The 18,971-nt window shown below is 46.5% G+C and overlaps 1 protein-coding gene across 3 annotated transcripts in view; it reads right to left on the reverse strand.

Annotated features, from left to right (window-relative positions):
- Nucleotides 1-18,046, reverse strand: part of PTPRG (protein tyrosine phosphatase receptor type G) — a 407,379-nt gene extending 389,333 nt beyond the window's left edge. Inside the window, exon 1 of one of the 3 annotated variants that reach the window (XM_083156071.1) lies at nt 17,271-18,046. In XM_083156071.1, the coding sequence (XP_083012197.1) occupies nt 17,271-17,355 (85 nt within the window). In that variant the 5' untranslated portion in view covers nt 17,356-18,046. The remainder of the gene's footprint in view (nt 1-17,270) is intronic. The other 2 variants (XM_083156070.1, XM_083156072.1) reach the window with 2 other exon arrangements.
- Between the last annotated feature and the right edge of the window lie 925 nt (nt 18,047-18,971).

An 18,971-nucleotide genomic window follows, 5' to 3' on the forward strand; every position in this document is an offset into this window, starting at 1 on the left:
CAAAAGAGCCACACCTGGCTCGCGAGCCAGTGGTTCCCGACCCCTGCCCTAGTGGATGGTAGGGCATGAAATACTGTCGGCACAAAAAAACCTAACGGTGGTCTATCTTTTTGCTGTAGACCTGTTGTCAGGTTTTAATACTAAGCGCTTGGTTTTATATAGACAATGGGCAAGTATATACATACACCTAATTGAATTCAAAATAAAATATAGCCAAAACGAAAGAAAACCGTATAACATTTTTAAATAAAATACAGCAATGAAGCGTATATAAAATTGTATTACCACTGATAATGTTTACAGCTCTTTATGGAGCCTGTTAGGGGTGCCGCAGTGTCTGGTTTTCATGGCCTGCTGCAGATGGTATGGCGGAGGTGCCGGTCAGGATGAATGATGTGGGGGAGACTGGCTATTTGTCCCTACTCTTAACTCCGGTCCGTGCCTGGATAGTCAGATCGCTGCCCGGCACTTCAGTCCTGTGCGGCTTGCTCTTCTCGAAAGTTTGGATACGGGGTTCCAGTCCGGGCGGTGTGCGGCTGTGACTGCTTCCCAAATGCGTTTCAAGGCTCTGCGCCCTCTTTGTCATGCGATAAAGTGGCCGCAGAGCCTCAAAAACACGTTTTCATTTCTATTATTTTTAATTCAAAGCAGGTATATCTGAGGCTTGCACATGGTCTTATAAACCCAAGCGCTTGATATAATAAAAAAAAAAAATGAATTTTTTTTTTTTTTTTTTTTTTTTTTTTATTAACGTTTAATAAGCCTAGAGAACATTTTGCAAAGTGATCAGTTTATTATTAACAGTTTCTTATATAGGGCAGCATAAGCTATTGTGCTTTACAATTTATTTAGAGTTTTAAATAGTGCATCAGATTCTGTTGCGCTTTTCAATTGTAGACAGTGATAAAACAAAATGGGTAACAGACAGACATACAGAGGAAGGAGGGCCCTACTGCAAGCTTACAACTTATAGGGATATAGGAGGGAAACACAAGGACAGGCACCAGTAATAGCATAGCAGTACCACCCAGATGCAGGTCCGGAAGGGAAGCTATATAATACATAAAGGCCTTCCAGGGTTATGCGTGTGGTACTTAAATATGATAGGCTTGCCTGAAGAGGGGAGTTTTCAGGGAAGGCTTGAAAGTTTCACATGTCGGGTGGCACCCTGGTTGGAGCCAGGGTTAAAATTCTGGGTGCTAGCCGGCTTGTAGGTGTAGAAGGGGTATTATTGTGCATGGAGGCCCATTACATAGGGGGGGGGGGGGGGGGGGGAGCCAAATGAAGGTCCTGTTATAGTGAATGGGAGCTAGTAATCTGTACAATGGAACAAGTAGACCAGTGGTCAGGGAACTCGGTCCTCATTACCCCACACAGTGCATGTTTTGCAGGTCTCCTCACAGGATCACAAGTGAAATAATTAACTCCACCTGCGGACCTTATAAAATGTGTCTGAGTAGTTAGTACACCTGTGCACCTGCTAGGTTACCAGCAAAACATGCACTGTGTGGGGTAATGAGGACCGAGTTCCCTGACCACTGAAGTAGACAGACAGCGGTAGGAAAGTCCACTCACAAGCTTACAATCTATAGCAGGGATGGGAAACTTTTGGCCCTCCAACTGTTGTTGAACTATGCATCCCAGCATGCCTTGCAACAGTTTCAGCATAGCCAAATAGCAAAACTAAAACCACAAGTTCTGAGAGCATGAGATATAGGGCGAGAAACACCAAACTAAAAATGCTGTAAAATCCCCATTTTCTGGGTTTTACCTCAATTTCATATGCAGCAAAGCCCCACCGCCGGGGCTTCGCTGCGGGGGTTACGCTAGTTCTAGATGGCTTAACCCCATGGGCTTCCCTTCACGTCCACCGCCGATCCGCGACGCACCCCCCTTACCTGTGTCCGGGCAGCCTCCTGCTGTGCTGCCCGGACCAGTAATCTCCTCCTCAACCCTGCACCGCTTCTGGGTGCAGGGAGGAGGAAGCGGAGCCCTTACAGCCTGATGAGGGTTCCTGGAGGAAGGGGGGACCCACTGCGCATCGCCGGCCATCGCCTTTGCGTTAATAATTGCATATGTTACTGCATATGCGATTATTAACCATGCGGATGCCGGCGAAGTGCAGCCAGGGTTATTACAGAATCCCACCAATAGATTTAAGGGTCTCTGCCCAAACCATTTAGTTCTTTGAAACTACTTCTGAAAACTTTTATTCTGAAGGCAATACAGATTCCGGCCCTCAGCCAGCGCTGCCCATCTCGCGGCTGATTGATCCTCCTCCCCTGCATTTCTCAGATGTGGTAATGCACGGACACAGATCTCCCCACAGCTTCAACCTTTTATACGGTAGAAGTGTTGATTCTGTGAGAGCGGCTTATAAAGACGGGAAAAGAAAGTGGTCCGACCTTGAGGTTGATCAAAGCAAAGCAGAAAGACTAAAGCTGTTTTTATTAGCGAGGAGGAGAATCAATTGTTTGTCAGACACGCAGTCAGACATCTAATTGCTTTATAATAAAGAACACATTTCTTTGTATTCTCTGCTGCATTCATAAAAATGCTGAATTATTGTAAGGGGCAGTTATTTCGTACCATCATCAGTGTCATCTATTTATATGAACAAAAAAGACATGTGACCGAACCACGATTAGACAACAGGTTACTGGCACGATGCACATTCACTGTGCGTAAAGCCCCATACACACTAAAGGCCCCCATACTGCCCGATTCTGACGGATCAGGCAGAGAAAAATCGCCCAAATCAGATGCAATTGACACCTCATCCGACCCGATGCGCAGTCCCATGCACATCGGGTCAGACCCTACAGACTGAACCTGCTGCAGGCACAATCTGTCAGATTGGACCCATCAGCGGCACATCGCGGGTGCTTTCTCCATCTGATTCGGAGGTGTGTGCCAGCAGTACCACACCGCTGGCACATATCTTTCAGTGTGGAGCAGTGGGGCGGACGGTAATCAGCAGGTTGGGCACACTGGGTATTGGATTTTTATATTAAAGTGTCAAATGAACTAGTCTTACTCTGATTGGCTGAGAGTGCTCTCTCAGCCAATCAGAGGCCGGACAGTCATTGGACACATTCTAATAGCCGCCACTTCCTGGCATGCCCGTCATGTTGATAACCATCCGGCCCACACCGCCCGCTGCACATCAGGTGGCAAATCGTATGTGAGCCTCCAGGGAAGCTGCCGGGCGGCTCACAGGAGAATTGGGTCCAACTTGTCCTTAGGACAAGTCAGCCTAATGTATGGGGGCACTAAGATAGTTAACAATATTGCTCAGAAAGGGATTTCTGAGCAATACTGTAGACAATGTGTACACTCCCATGCGTAGTCAATGACTCCCTTCTTCCTGCATGTCTAGACAAGGAAGGTCCTAGTTAATGATAGCCATGCTGCAGCAGCAGCACAACCATCTCTTCCCTCAGAGCAGTTGCCGATGCCTGACACCCCCACCAGGTCCCTGACTCCGCCCATTACCAGGAGGTAATGGAGTGTTCATTCTAGAACCCTGCACCTTTCAAAATCAATGCAGTTCCTCTTTCCTGCCTGAGTAATCGCCCTCTGCGTTGGTGCTTCTAGCACAGGCAAAACTGTATTTCAGAGAAATACAGACCAACCTGTGCTAGAAGCACCAAAGCAGAGAGCGACACCCCAGGCAGGAAAGAACTGCATGGGTTTAAAAAAAAAAAAAAAAACACACACCACACACTACAGGGTGCTAGAATGAACACTAGATGGCAGTGATATCACAAGAGCCAGGATCTTAAGGGCCCTACATACGCAGAGATGTGTGCCAGAGATACATAACGGGAGATTCAGCACAAGAGATTTCACTCGTGTGACTCATTTCAGACAATGAGCCACATACAGAGAGATTTGTGTCAGAGATTCAAATTGGGAGATTCAGCACGGGAGATTTCAAATCTGTCACGACTGTCACAGCCGCACATGCCATCAAACTGCACTGTGTGTATATATATATATATATATATATATATATATATATATATATATATATATATATATATATATATATATATATATATATATATATACACACACACACACACACACACACACACACAGTGTATATATATATATATATATATATACATATACATACACTGCTGTAAAACATCAACTGTGGTGTCAGGAAGTTTGTTCACATAAACAAGAAAAAAGAATTTTCAAAGTATGTGCTGTCATCCAGATGTCTGTGATGTCAGTATAGCTGAATATAGGTACACTGACTATTTAATAATCCTATTTCTATTTTCTATACACCAGAATAAAAAAGCAAGCCAAATTGACCTATGTACAGGCACTAGACTTTTATATACAGTATATACAGATAGCAACCTCAGTATGATAAATGGGCACAATACACATTTTGAAGCTGCATCCACTTATGCCATTTGATGTTTTTGATCCCCCTCTCCCCTCAACCGTTGGTGGCACAGTGTAAAAAAAATAAAGTATATACTTACCAACTCCGGTGTCATCCAGCGTCGCGTCCTCTCACTGCAGCTTCCATCTGACTGCAGAGGGCGGGCGCGGCATCCGGCAGGTCCAGGAAGCGTCTCTTCAGCTGGGCTCCGGCAGCGAGGCTTCTAGGTCGGCGGCAGCGGGGCTTCCAGGCCGGCGGCAGCGGGGCTTCCAGGTCGGCGGCAGCGGGGCTTCCAGGTCGGCGGCAGCGGGGCTTCCAGGTCGGCGGCAGCGGGGCTTCCAGGTCGGCGGCAGCGGGGCTTCCAGGTCGGCGGCAGCGGGGCTTCCAGGTCGGCGGCAGCGGGGCTTCCAGGTCGGCGGCAGCGGGGCTTCCAGGTCGGCGGCGTGCTCCGGCATGACAGTCGCTCAGATGGCCCTGCTCATCCCCGCGCCACACATGCGGGAGATGAGCAGGAGCATCTCAGCGACTGCTCTGAATTGACAGACAGGTCCGTTCTGAATCTTGTGCAGATTCAGAACGGCGGGGGCGCGCATGTAAATCGCTGTGTGGGCTATATACACAGCGATTTACATGCATTTTCAGGTATTTTCTGAGCAATTTGTTAAAATCGCTCAGAAAATGCCTGAATATTGTGCTGTGTGTGGGGCCCATTATACCTTTTAGGTAAGTAGGTTAACTCTCCCCCTCCCCCCACCCTCTTCTAAACCTCCCTCCCCGACATACTTATAATCATGATGCCAACAGTCAGCATTCTGACAAACCTCATCAGCGATGTTGGGATCCAGGCACCTATCAACCCAGAGTTGGGATTCCAGCGTAGTTATTCTGACCTGCAGGCACCCCCAACCACTGGTAAGCTAACCAGGTCCTGTATACAGGGATCAAGTTCAAAATCATGGCAGTCAGGATACAAAACAGATTTTGTCAAGTATTTTTACCCTTCCCCTAACTTGTAACTTCCCCTGAACAGTCAAATTGACACCCCCCCCCCCCCCACCCCAAAAAATAACTAACACCCTAAAGCAGGTATGAAGATTCTTAGCATTTGAATTACACATCCCAGCATGCCCTGCAGTAGTTTTAGCATGGCCAAATAGCAAAACAGTTGCAGGGCATGCTGGGATGTGAAGTTCAACAACAGCTGGAATTCCAAGGTTCCACATCGATATAGGAAGGAGCTTTCATCGTCTGTCCCCCGCTGGACTGATACACCCTGAAAGTGAACAGCCCTCCAAAGCCCTAAAAGGGATGACTAGTCCAATGCACTAAAAGGCCGTACAGTCAATATACATTATCTTTTTTGTCCATTTGGCTAATATCCGGTCATAAAAACGTCTGTGCTCTCTCCGCTTGCTAAAAAGGCCTCTGTAATTTAAAAATGGTCCCTGAAGCCAGCTTTGCTGCACAAAACATTACTCCCAGTTTGATTTGTGGATCAATTTCACTTATGACATATTTAAAGGATTCGGTCTCAAATTCTGACGACAACGCCAATAAGATTTCCTATTGCTCTACAGGGACGCCATTAATACATGGCTGTAGGAAAAAAAAGTAAACTAATATTTTCCTCCTCTTTTGCGCTGTGAAATATTATAGTGAAATGCAGTCAGCTGTTGGCAGCACGGGCGAGCTCTGTAATGGAATTTACCTCAAGGAAAAAAGGCCCAATAATAGTCAATACGTACTTCTACAGCGGGGACTGCAAGCTACTATATGGATCAATCATCCGTCCCCGGAGTGTTCTAAACAAACAAATCTTTATCAGTAATACAAACACCAAGCAGCCCATTATAATAAAAGCCGGTTCTCCAATTATCGAGTTCATGTCATTTAGTCGTCTGGAGGAAGGACACATGGCGGTTAAAAAAAAAAAAAAAAAAAAGTCACGTGGCGCACAGATGCAGAGATTGGAATGATTATGGCTTAATCCAAACAATGCAAAGTTACTTATGTACAGACTTAGCGCCCGATTGAGACCTCTCTATGCGTATATTCGGAACCTAGCGAGCGGGTAACGCTGCCTGGCAAACACACAACCCCCCCGAATCCCCTCACTACACTGCAGACTCACATGCTCCCACACAGAAGAAAAAAATTAAATGAGTTGATGGTCGCTCACCGCGAACGAATTGCCTGCTGTTCACAGCACAAAAGTAGCCCAGTACTTAAGTTTATGCGGCACACTGAAGCCCAAAACTGTGGCCCACATAGCATTTCTATGGGCGCGACCCCAGTTTGTGAAACGTTGTGTGTCCACCTCGGAACGCACCCAGGTGGACACACAAATCAGGCAGCAAGTCCCCCCGTGAAGGGAGGGGAAAAAAGTCACATGCACAGTCCCCCACCATCGGAGACTGGGCCCAAAAACAGGTCTTAAAAATAGTCCTCTTTGTGTCTATTAAAGCTACAAAAACAGACCTTTTGCTTTAATTGATCAGCTTGCATAAGGTCATTGGTGCTTTCAAAAACAGCTGCATTAAGTCCACGGAGCCATTCACTCCTCTCAGATGTTGCAACTCGTTGAGTCAGTGTCAGTACTTGAGTCAAGCGAGCCCCATACACACTAGGTGATATTGGGAACAACATCACTCAGAATAGGAGCTTCTGTGTGATATGGGTCACAATATCTTCTAGTGTGTACATTCAATACCATTAAAGAGGAGCGCTCGTGTGCAGTTACTGAGGTCCTTCAAACAACCTGCAAGTTTAGCGAGCCCTGGTGAAGTCACTAAACGATATCGATAGCTGTATTGTGTGTTTTTTTAACCGTGCATTAAACACCCAACTAGAAGGATCAGAAGAAGTTCTCACAGCATAGCACATTGTTTTGTGATCAGAAACTTTCTTGCATTGGAAAAACCACGTTTATCATTTTAGGAAAGCTTCCATCATTCTCCAATGGAACAGGAATTAAAATATTACAGGAAGACAAAGTATAAGAACCCATTCACGGGTGCAATTAGATTCAGCACGAGGTCCCATAGAAGGGTCACGTTACAGGCCTATACTGTCTTGTACCAGCCATGACACCCCCACCCACCACTGCAGATCACCTGATACATGTGAGGAAACCCAGACCTACAGATTCAGTCACTCCCATCAGAACAGCTCCTGGTGTGGTAAGCACCGCGGTACTGTGGCTCGGGTGACCCATTCCCAGCAATGGATGCTCGGACGTCTGGCGTGACAGCAGCCACAACAATGGCTCCATCTGTATTCAGCTTCATTGAGGATAGATAGATAGTCTAGTGTACATTTGTGTGTCTCCAAAACACTGCCATCTGTTGGCAGCAAGTGAAACTACATCTTACACATGCACAAACAGAGGCAATCATAAGGTAGCAGACTAGCTTTCGAAGCATTTGCTTTGAGTGGGCTTACTAGTCTTATAGAGGTTATATCATGCACACTAAACTCAGCGAGGCTCTGTCCCATTTGTGCTGTGGAAGAGGCTTCACAGGTTCCTACCCGTATAATGTGCATCTTCCCATTGTCTCTAGAGAACGGCTGCAGGGCCAGAATACTGCAGTAGGACTCATTGGCTAGTTCTCCTCTCCACCAGTCTCTGGGTATATTTTTCCAGCAGCTATGAGTGGGACACTCACAGGCCATGTGCTCAGGCCACTTCTGTTGAATGGCCATTAGTAGTTATAGTCCTATGGCCTTTTATATTAAGAAGTTTAGAATATGAGTTCACAGTACACCAGGGGCTGCAGATACATTCCTTGTTCAGACAAGGAGATCACCCTGGCTGGGCTGTAATGACCTGATCGCAGGGCTTTACAATTTAGCAGCCCAGCGATCAGGGCTGAATAACCCCCAAGTTCATATAGAATAAAGCTAGGTACAACATTGCAAATGGTACTGTATTGTTCATTTTGACCCTTCTGAGCAATAGTTTGTAATACTGAGTTGTACACTTGACTTTCAATAATGCGCACTCCCACAAGTCTGACAAGGGGGGAGATTCTCTAAACAAAAACTGTGGTAAACACCCCGATATCGGGTTTTACCGCATTTTGGGATGCTCCAACCATACCCCACAGAGTTATCGATACTGGGGGGGCACGTCGCCAGAAAAATCTGGCGATACCCCACCATGGAAACCATAGCCCCCCCCCCCCCCACGTCCGGGCAGCACAGCGCCTCCCTGCACTATGATAGTCTTCCGGGTGCAGGAAGGAGGAGAGCCCGCCGCAGCAGCGCCGGATAAGGGAGGGAGGAGCAGCCGCAAAGGACAGCTCTAACGCAAGAGCTGCCCTTTGCAATAATTATCACATATGTTAGAGCATATGCGATAATCATGTAGGCGATGGGGAGCGATGTGCGGCGGTAAGGGGGCGCGGATGTTAGAGCATCCCTCCCAAGGTGCCCTGTACATGTAGCTCAGTTTTGACTATACATTGTCAACAACTGACTGTATGGAGTGGATGCCTAGATCGGTAGGGCTATATCATTTGCCGGGGAACTGAAGTTTGCTATACCGTTCATAGACTATATCTTCTAGTGTGTAGCCAGCTTTAGTGAAGTATCAGAGCATCCTTCAAAATCACAAGTTATCACTTGTGTTGCAAACACAAAGATAACTGTTCTACCTTGGCGAAGGAACAGTGGACAGAGAACCGAAGGTAGCCATTTAACCTTGCAGAGATTGGATTCATATCAAACCCAAGAAAAAAAAAAAAAAAAAAATAATAATCTAGCAATTTTGAAAGGCATGACTACATTATAATGGCACTGGCCTTGGCTACAAAATCTTTGTTGAAGAGGAGCATTATAAGCTCATGTTGCCTCACCGTCTTTAATAAATACTGCGGTTGTCTGTCAAACTCATTGTGCAGTCAGTACTGGGTCAGTTCCTCTTCCCTCCCGTTCTCACAGCACTCTTCTTGCATGTCAATTAAGCTCTCTTACTCGCCTACCATCTATACCTGCATCTCGTCTCACTAACCTCCCTATATCTCAGCTGCATTGTGTACTAAGAATTGTACACTGTTTTTGGGATTCGGCATGAAAAGCCGGCGGTCGGGATCCCGGTGTTCAAAATCCCGACAAGGGGAAGACGTGGATCGCCCCCCCCTTGCGGGCTCGCTGCGCTCGCCACGCAGTGGGTTCGGTGCATCGCTACGCTCGGCACACTAATTTATTCTCCCTCCGAGGGTGTCGTGGACACCCACGGGGGGAGAAAGTGTCGGGATTTTGAACACCGGGATCCCGACCGCCGGGATTTAAACTGCATCCCTGTTTTTTGTTCTTGTCTGTTGCTGTTATGTCTTGTTCTGTGTACCCTGTACTGCTCTACTGGCTGCCTAGGATCAGTGCAGCTAGCCAAATATGCAAATATACCCAGTGTCACCCCCGTAGTATCCTATATCTGTACCTTTTTTACTTACTACTGATCTGGCTGGTGCAATCACCAAGTGGCGCTGCTGAATAGCTGCCTGGGTTATGTACAGCTCAGTAATTATATTCTAGTATATATCTGTACGTGTCCTATATCTGTACTGTTTTACTGGTCTACCTATCTGGCTGGTGGGATCACCATGTGGCACCGCTGAATGGCTGCTGCACAGCTCAGTAATTATATTTTCCCCATGTCCAGGTCACTCATTAGAGTACATCTAGTGCATATCTGTATGTGTGATGTACATCTGTCCTGCCATTGTTGCTCGTTCTGATAACCCTTTGTATTACAGTATGCATATTATTTTTAATGTCTGTAAAGCGCCTTGAGTCCTGTTGGAGAAAGTGCGCTATATAAATAAAACTTAGTAGGCAGCAAGAGTCACACAAAAGAACTAGCCACTGAGCAACAGGACGGGTCGTTCCATTGTTTTCTGGGTTTTTTTTTTTTTTTAGTACAAGCCAGAGGACCTGCAAGCACCCAAATTTCATGCAGTATATACAGGCCACTTGTTACGGGTTGAGGGAAATCAGGAAGAAGGAAGAAAACATACATATTACAAGTTCCCGTAAAATTGCATTAACCATGGATTCTATATTAAACCGATACCACCTATATACTCTTTTCCCAAAGACAATATGTACCGCTATAAAGCTTTTACATAGAGCAACTCAGGACAAACATCCCTATTTGCATCCTTGCTTGAGGCCTGGAATTAAGACGAAACCACAGTAATAATACATCAGCTCGGGGGCTAGCATGAGACCAGAAGCGAATCTGGTTTTGCAATTTCTCATAATTAGCCCCAGCCCACATTTTTAACAATAATAAGTTATTGCTCGCTCTAAGCTAGCAAATATACACAGCATGCTAAGCAGATTACACAAGACTGTCTTGCCCCCCCCCCCCAGATATTCATATTCCCACCACAGTGGTGATTTTGGCAGTGTATTAAGAAGCTTCTCAGCCCCTTCCTATTACCAACGGAATTAGATTACATTTTCTCTCTCCCCTCACACAGGCATTTAAGGAGCCTTTGCATTTAAATCACCAAGAAATCACATTACAGTACCATTCCTATCAGGCTCCTCAATGTGATTTATGAAGTTCAGCAATCTCTAGTGACAGGTCCTCCTCTACACGTAGCAAGTCCAGTGCGTTTATAGGTCAAAAGCCTGAACGTTCCTTCCAGACAAGATGCTGTCTCCTGGCTATTATTTAGAGGCATGGTGAGCCTACATTCCGATATGATCTTCAGTAATAATAATTGTAAGAGATCCTGTACTGCACAGAGGGCTGCAAAGAGCATGGAGACAACGGCAAACCAGGGAGCTTCCACGCACAGCAGGTTGTGGAACTACAAATCCCAGCATGTGAGAATGGCAGACATTATTTCCATGACAGCGGGAGGGGTACAGGTTGCCTGCCTATTCGCTATACAAAATATCCAAGCTGCTCTACCCCATCGGTATCCAGTATGAAAAATGCGCAATTCTCTACTTAACCCAAATTTGAGCTGCAAGCAGTGGTTCTGACCGTGGAAGCTTGGGAGATAATCAACCACCCAGCACAATAGATTAAGTCACCTGTGGAGGATTAGGCATGGGTCATTAGGTAGACATGCATTGGGGTTGACCACCGAAGGTCAATATGGCTAAGGTTGAGAAAAGCATTAGGTCAACAGTTAAAAGGTCAACATGAGGTTTTTAACTGTCCCGAATGTCAACATGGACACCAAAGTGTAACGCTGAGTTGGTCATGCTACACTATTCTATTCTTCCTCCATGCCCTAGTGAATGGTAGGGCATGAAATACCACCTGTTGGCAAAAAAAAAAAAAAAAGGGGGGGGGGTGAATAATGTTGACCTTGGCATTGTTGGCCTAATGTTTGTGTCGACCTTCCAACCTAACCCATGTCAACCTACAGTGGTCAACCCAATGACAGTATACCAGATGATTAAAGAAATGCATAAAACATGACGATACAGTGGTACTGGGGAGGAGAACCTATGTTTTAAATAAACCAATAGCAAAACCAGACAACGTCTTTTTAATTGGATTGTAAAGCAGGATACTAGGATGTAGCTAAATGATATCAGGCTCTGCATATAATCCTGGAGGGCATCTAGGTCACACGGTTGTCAGTTGGTGGTTAAAGAGAAGAAGCTCTCCCAACTCCATTCACTGCAACCAAACACAGCAGATGGAACCTTCCTGTAACAGTTAACCCCTAGGTTACTCAAAACAAGCCAATCCCATACAATTGTGGTTTTCCACAATAAGGGGACAAGATAATTAATAGCAATGTTCACCATGTTGGTCTGCATGCCGTGCACCGGGAACTCGCCTGGTGGGCTTGCTCAATGCCGAACATCAAGTTAATCTAGACATCAGCTTTAAGATATACAGAAAATAGGCAGCCTAGGGCATGAGTTTCTCATCTGTCATAAGGCAGTATATAAAACTACAGTAATAGGTGATCAATAGTTTCTAATCAAAACCAATGGTATCAAAATCACGGTCTACGAGCAACATATTCCGATTGTCCAACAAAAAAAAATGCCCAAGGTTCTTTGTGCAGTCTTTTACATATTTTGAGGGCCCTAGGAACGAAGCACTATTTTAAATTACTGCAGACAGACGATCAATCCCTGTCAACTGTACAGGAGGAAATATAGTAGTCTTTATGGACAGTGACAAATGCCAAGACTGCAACTCCCTCGCGTGTCCACAGGTCACCGGACGGTTTAAGATTTCTTCAATTTGTCCATTCAATATTTCAAACTCTAGTTAAGTACACCAACAATAATCTCTCGAGTTTCCTCAATGACTAATGCTCCCAGCCGAAATCAATAGGAATTGCATTATTCACAGCTTTCCGATGATGCAAAGTATTTGGATTAGGTACAAATATTTCCGGATATATTTGCACTTAAATAAATCAAGAAGGCATTTCTAAACAGATTTCATAAATGGCTTTTCCACAGCGGTATTATAATGAGAGGTGGAAAAAGAAATAGTCATGAACTTTTATTTAAGAGCAAAAAGGTCTAAAAAAAACGCAAGCAGGTCTACACATCAGTGGTACAGAAGGATAGATTCATCATGTGAATATCAATGAGCTCTAGAACCACTCATTGGCCAACAGGTTAGGTTCCTTAGCCATGGGATGACAATCCATTTGGGGTATATCATCTCATAGCACAAGTATAATGTTCTGCAACGTCCTAGAAGGAATCGGTGCATTAAGGCAGATTTGTAACCAGGTGTGTAATTACATTCCTGCTTATTAGTGCCTGGTGTCGCTCCGCTCTCCTAAGAAAGCTCTCAAAAAAGCTCACTAATGGACTACATCTTCTAGAAAGGAAGTGGAGAGCTCTCCAAAAAGGAGAAGAGGGCAGGTTGCTGGAAGGAGGCCTTGCTCCGAGGGGTTAAATTATTAGTTAATAACATACTCCATTTGTAACCAGTAGATTAATTCGTAGATATGCACTCTGCACAACAGGACCAGAATGCAGGTTCCAGCACACAATGAAGTCTTGGCCAGAAGGAGTTCAAGTCCCAGTTTTAGATTCCGTTGGGGGGGGGGGAAACAACAACATGTGGCACTCCAGCTGATGTGAAACACAATCAGCATGCCCTGCCACAGTTTTGCCGTTAGGGCAAGCAAAACTATGACAGCGCATGCTGGGATGTGTAGTACCACAATAGCGTGTATGCCAACATGTATTTGACAGAACGAGCAATCTATTGACCCAATACAAAGATGGACTTCTCTGCACACTTCTACTGCCTGTACTACAGTCCAGTTGGACCTCTACATTGGTCACCGATGATACCTGAACAACATTGTTCCCTCAACTGACCCTTTTGAGAAATTATTAGGGAACACATTTGCCAACAGAACACTAGATATTACAACACGTGTAGAGTTAATGTCTATGAAAAGACAAGCCTTTTATGCTTTGTAGGGGACAGCGTATGTTGGTTATGCCAAATCCCTCAGTGATTAGAGTTTTACGTGGCCTTCACACATGTCGCCGGACACTTGTAAATGTCAGGATTGTGGGGTTTTAATCACGCAGCGATAAATCAGACACGCAGGGCAAAAAGAGCGCAGGCAGGATTTAAATCAGATCTCTTGCAGGGCTGTCACATTAAGCCGCACTATGCCTGGTTTTCCCTAAAGTGCTCTCAGAGACCCTCCTAGATGTAATTACTGTACAATATGAGAGACACCGAGAAGGACATCACTCAACAGACTGAAATGGAGAATAAATCAATAGACAGATATAAAGGCTTCTTCTCCAGAGCAGCCACCCCAATTTGAATTCATGTAATCTCAGACAGGCAAACCGGTTGGCAAAGCGAACTCGTGTGACTTTGAAGGTCTGTTCATTGCAGGCACCTACAAGAGAACTGTCCGCTGCGTTATAGACCTTATGTACAGCCCTCACAGAAGTAGCTCACGCAAGGCAACAATCACCATCTCCGCGGTGTTTTACAAAACAGCATAAAGACAGAAATACTGGAGATCCACAAGGAGACAAATAGGATAGGCATAAAACAATTAAACAAATGAGTGCCCATCTTCCAAGACCATTGATATGGAGAGGACACAGTGCACCGGCCAAGTGTTCAGAAACAGTGATCAATACTGAGACAACTCGCGCAAACAGCCTTGCATACAAATCTCAGCAGCATTCAGATTCTACAAACAGATTTCAGTGTACCATAAAGACCGGAGGCGACAAAAACACACAATAGAACTTTACAACTATTTTCATACCAAAATGTTTCTTTTTCAACAGCTGGTGCTTCAATTTTGCAGCAGGGTAACAACTATACATAGGTACAATTGCGCGATATAAAAACAGTTCAATAATACTCATCAAAAAATATCGCACTGATATTTCAATGTTTGTTTGTATTAAAATCAGTAAAGTTGTGTCTGGCAGCCTATTTACAATATGACATTTTTTTCAAGATAAGAAAAAAAATAAAAAATAAAAAAATAGAAAAATCAGATTTAAAACCCCTTAAGCTACAAAGAACAGCTCAGCAGTGCCCCTATGGTACATAAACAGCATTACACCACCAGCCAACTATGCTGAAGTGACCTCCGTCTCCTGTTTGCTAGTATATTACAATGTATGGAGCATCTCATGTGTATGGTGAATAAGACAGTGCTGTACCAGGTCCACACAATCATGGCCTGATGGATACAATACTGCATGTAGATCATGCAAAATCCCCCAATTGGTGCAGCTGGTATATTAAGCAGAAATTAATAGAACACAGAATATTGGCATGAGTGCAACACAGGAATGTGACATACAGTATAGGACATGTGTAAAACTGGAGTGTCCAGTCTGCTACCAGGTATCAATGCCAGAGAGCCATTAGGGATGCACTTAATACTGACTGAAAGAGACACCATGTACCCATCTCACACTGGCAAATATTTAGCAGCAACAGAGGAGTTAACCTCTCATTGGCCAGATAGAAGTAATGGAGGTTTCTCTGTACTTGGGTATTTCATAGGGGAGGGCAGTGTTCGGTGTTATGGATACAATGAGATTCCCTACTTTTTATTGTGAGCTGGCATGGGTTAAGCACCCTACATTTAATGATATGGCACCAGCATATTCGACTGCTCCTCACAATTAGGCTGTGCACCCCACTATGCACCTCCCCAGTCTAGGCTGGGATTAGCAAAGCACTGCACCAAAAAAAACAGCAACATACCCGAATCCTCATCCTTCCATGTGAGGGAGGGCAGACCAAATCCTACAAGGGAGCGGATGGAGGAGTCAGAGTCACCTCTAGACACTTCCAGCATTTACTGACACAAAGATGCACAATGCTGACATTGGGATGGGTGGTGTAGGTGCGAGCGCTCAGCATCAGGGACCAGGATACGAGGCAGACAGTGGGTTACTTGTCAGTGCAAGGATTAAATGCTGGGGGGGCTCTATAACGAGACATGTCCTCTATATGGAGGCTGGTGTGACAGGAGAATATATACACAGGTAGTCATCCATAAGCTGGTACAGGAGTACACTACATAGGTGCATGATAATGGGTAGGGAGGGCACCGGATATTTAGGAAGGACAATAACTGTGGGCACATCAGGTCTAATAAAAGCTGTCTTTTTAAAGACATAGACAACCTATCAGTAGTTAGGTTTTACTATCATACAGAAAGCCCTGACACTAAGGTCTGTGACAGGCACTTAGAACAGTAACACAGCACACTGGCATCAGGCATCTGGGTACAATAAGGGTCTCCGGCAGCAGGGGCTATACAGAAGCAGCCAGGGGGACCACGGTACAGTGATGCAGGCAGGGACTTCATGTATTCTGTGGGAAATCAGACCTACATTCCAGGGGAATGATTACAGGAAGGTCCATGATTAGCAAGAGACCGGTGGAATGCAACAGTAAGAAGGAGGATGGGGCCCAGGGATGTGACAGGGGTACCAATGGGATGGGGCAATAGGTGGTAGAGGAGTACAGTATTAGGGCTGCGGATACATACATCACATACCCATGTATGTGTCCAAGCATTACCCTGGTCACACACCAGGTGCCCATGTACCCCCATATATACCCAGGCATTGCACTCAGCTGCTGGTAATGAGCATCCCATGCATGTCCCCCCAGCTATGCCCATGTAAGCACACACACAGTACTTGCCCATGTATGTGCCCCCAGCTATACCTATGTATTGTACTGAGAACATACAGCAGCATCCCATGTATGTACCACAGCTATGCCCATGTGTGGTACTGAGATCATACAGCAGCTAACGGGCATCCCATGTATGTACCCCCAGCTATGCCCATGTATTGTACTGAGATCATACAGCAGCCAATGGGCATCACATGTATGTACCCCAGCTATGCCAGTGTATTGTACTGAGATCATACAGCAGCTAATGGGCATCACATGTATGTACCCCAGCTATGCCAGTGTATTGTACTGAGATCATATAGCAGCTAATGTGCAACCCATGTATGTGCCCGTGTACTGTGATCATACAGCAGCAGCTAATGGGCATCCCATGTATGTGCCCCCAGCTATGCCCATGTATTGTACCGAGCACACACACACCAGGTGACCATGATTATACCTCCATCTCTACCCAGGCATTTTACTGGAACACACACACACTACTAGCCCATGTATGTTTCTCCCAGGCATTGCACTAAACACAGGCACAGCAGGGAACGGGCATGTTGTGTATCATGTGCCCTGAGCTGTGCCTATGCATCAAGTACCCGTGTATGTGCCCCAGCTATACCCATGCATTGCACTAAGCTCACATAGTACTCGCCCATGTAGGTGCCCTGGCAGGTAATGCCCAGCCAGCACTGCCCGCACCCCCCTGGCACTCACCGGGGTAGCACAGGACATAGTCCAGCACCGAGGCGGAGATCCTCAGGAAGAAGAGCCACCAGCACGGCTGCAGTAGTCTCCGCATGACAACATGCACATGGAGGACGGGGGCAACTTGTTGACGGACTCGCCTCCAAGGCAGCGGCCCCGGGGAGTAGTGGAAGCGGAGAAGGGGTCTCCGGCGGCGGCGGCGGCGGCGTGCGGGGGGCACCGGTCACTGGCGGGGCTCTTGGAAGTTGGAGAGCCGGGGAGAGCCCTGGATCTCATGCATGCAGCGGTGTCCAGCGGCTCCGAGCCGGGGCTCCTCTAGTCCAGGCTGCGGCGGGGGTCTCTGGTCCTCCAGGCTGGGCTCCGGCTCCCCATTCTCCCGCACAGGAAGTAACGTGTCACCCGCTCCTGCCCGAGACTTTAAAGCTCAGAGGGAGAGGGAGCGCGGGAGCGCGCAGCGGCACGGGGCGTCTGGAGCGGGTGCGCGGCCCCGGCGCTCTTAAAGCTGCAGTGCCTGAATTCCCACCTCCTCCTCCTCCTCTCCTCCTGCTTCTGGCTGATAGGAACAGAACAGTCCCGGGGAAGCGTCTCCTGCCCTCTCAGTACAGCAGCCCCCTCCCCCCAAGCGGTGATGTGCAGGAGGTCTGGGACGGGCATATAGGTATATAGATGGGCAGTATATACTGCTATGGGGGGGTATTACTGCAGCTGGCGCAGGATGTCTGGCACATGATGGATAGGTAAGTGACAGAGAGGGGGAGATGCTGCTGCCGGCTGTATGAATGGATCAGTGTCATCTTCCCAGACACAGAGCTCATTTCCCCCCTCCCCAGCACACTCCATGCCAGATAAGAGGCAGCAGCTAATCAAAAACTGTCCCCGTCACCTACCCCCCTCCTCTGCTGCTCCTCACATGTATCCCTGCACTGTCACCTGCACCCCCTTCTCTGCTGCTCCTCCCATGTATCCATGTACTGTCCCCTGTCACCTGCACCCCTTCCTCTGCTGCTCCTCACATCCCTGTACTGTCACCTGCACCCCCACCTCTGCTGCTCCTCATATGTATCCCTGAACTGTGCCCTTTCACCTGCACCTCCTCCTCTGCTACTCCTCACATATATCCCTGCACTGTCACCTGCACCCCCTCCTCTGCTGCTCCTCACATCTATCCCTGCACTGTCACCTGCACCCCCTCCTCTGCTGCTCCTAACGTGTATCCCTGCACTGTCCCCTTTCACCTGCACCCCCTCCTCTGCTGCTCCTCAAATCTATCCCTGCACTGGCCTGTGTCTGTGTGTTCACTGCTACTCACATCTGTCTCCCTGATGGGTTCTGCAATAGCTGCTCCATTCCCTGCATGTATCTCTCGTACATTACATCCTTATATTGCTCACTGCTTTACTAATGCATCTCTCATATATTCTCCTAGTACTTACTGCTTCCCCCATATAGCTCTCATATACCCTCATAGTACTCACTGCTACCCCCATATAGCTCTCATATATCCTCCTAGTACTCACTGCTTCCCCCATATAGCTCTCATATATCCTCCTAGTATTCACTGCTTCCCCCATATAGCTCTCATATATCCTCCTAGTATTCACTGCTTCCCCCATATAGCTCTCATATATCCTCATAGTACTCACTGCTTCCCCCATATTTATAGCTCTCATATATCCTCCTAGTACTCACTGCTTCCCCCATATAGCTCAT

The sequence above is a fragment of the Crinia signifera genome, chromosome 8, assembly GCF_055691185.1.
Source record: "Crinia signifera chromosome 8, ASM5569118v1, whole genome shotgun sequence".
Lineage (NCBI taxonomy): Eukaryota > Metazoa > Chordata > Amphibia > Anura > Myobatrachidae > Crinia > Crinia signifera.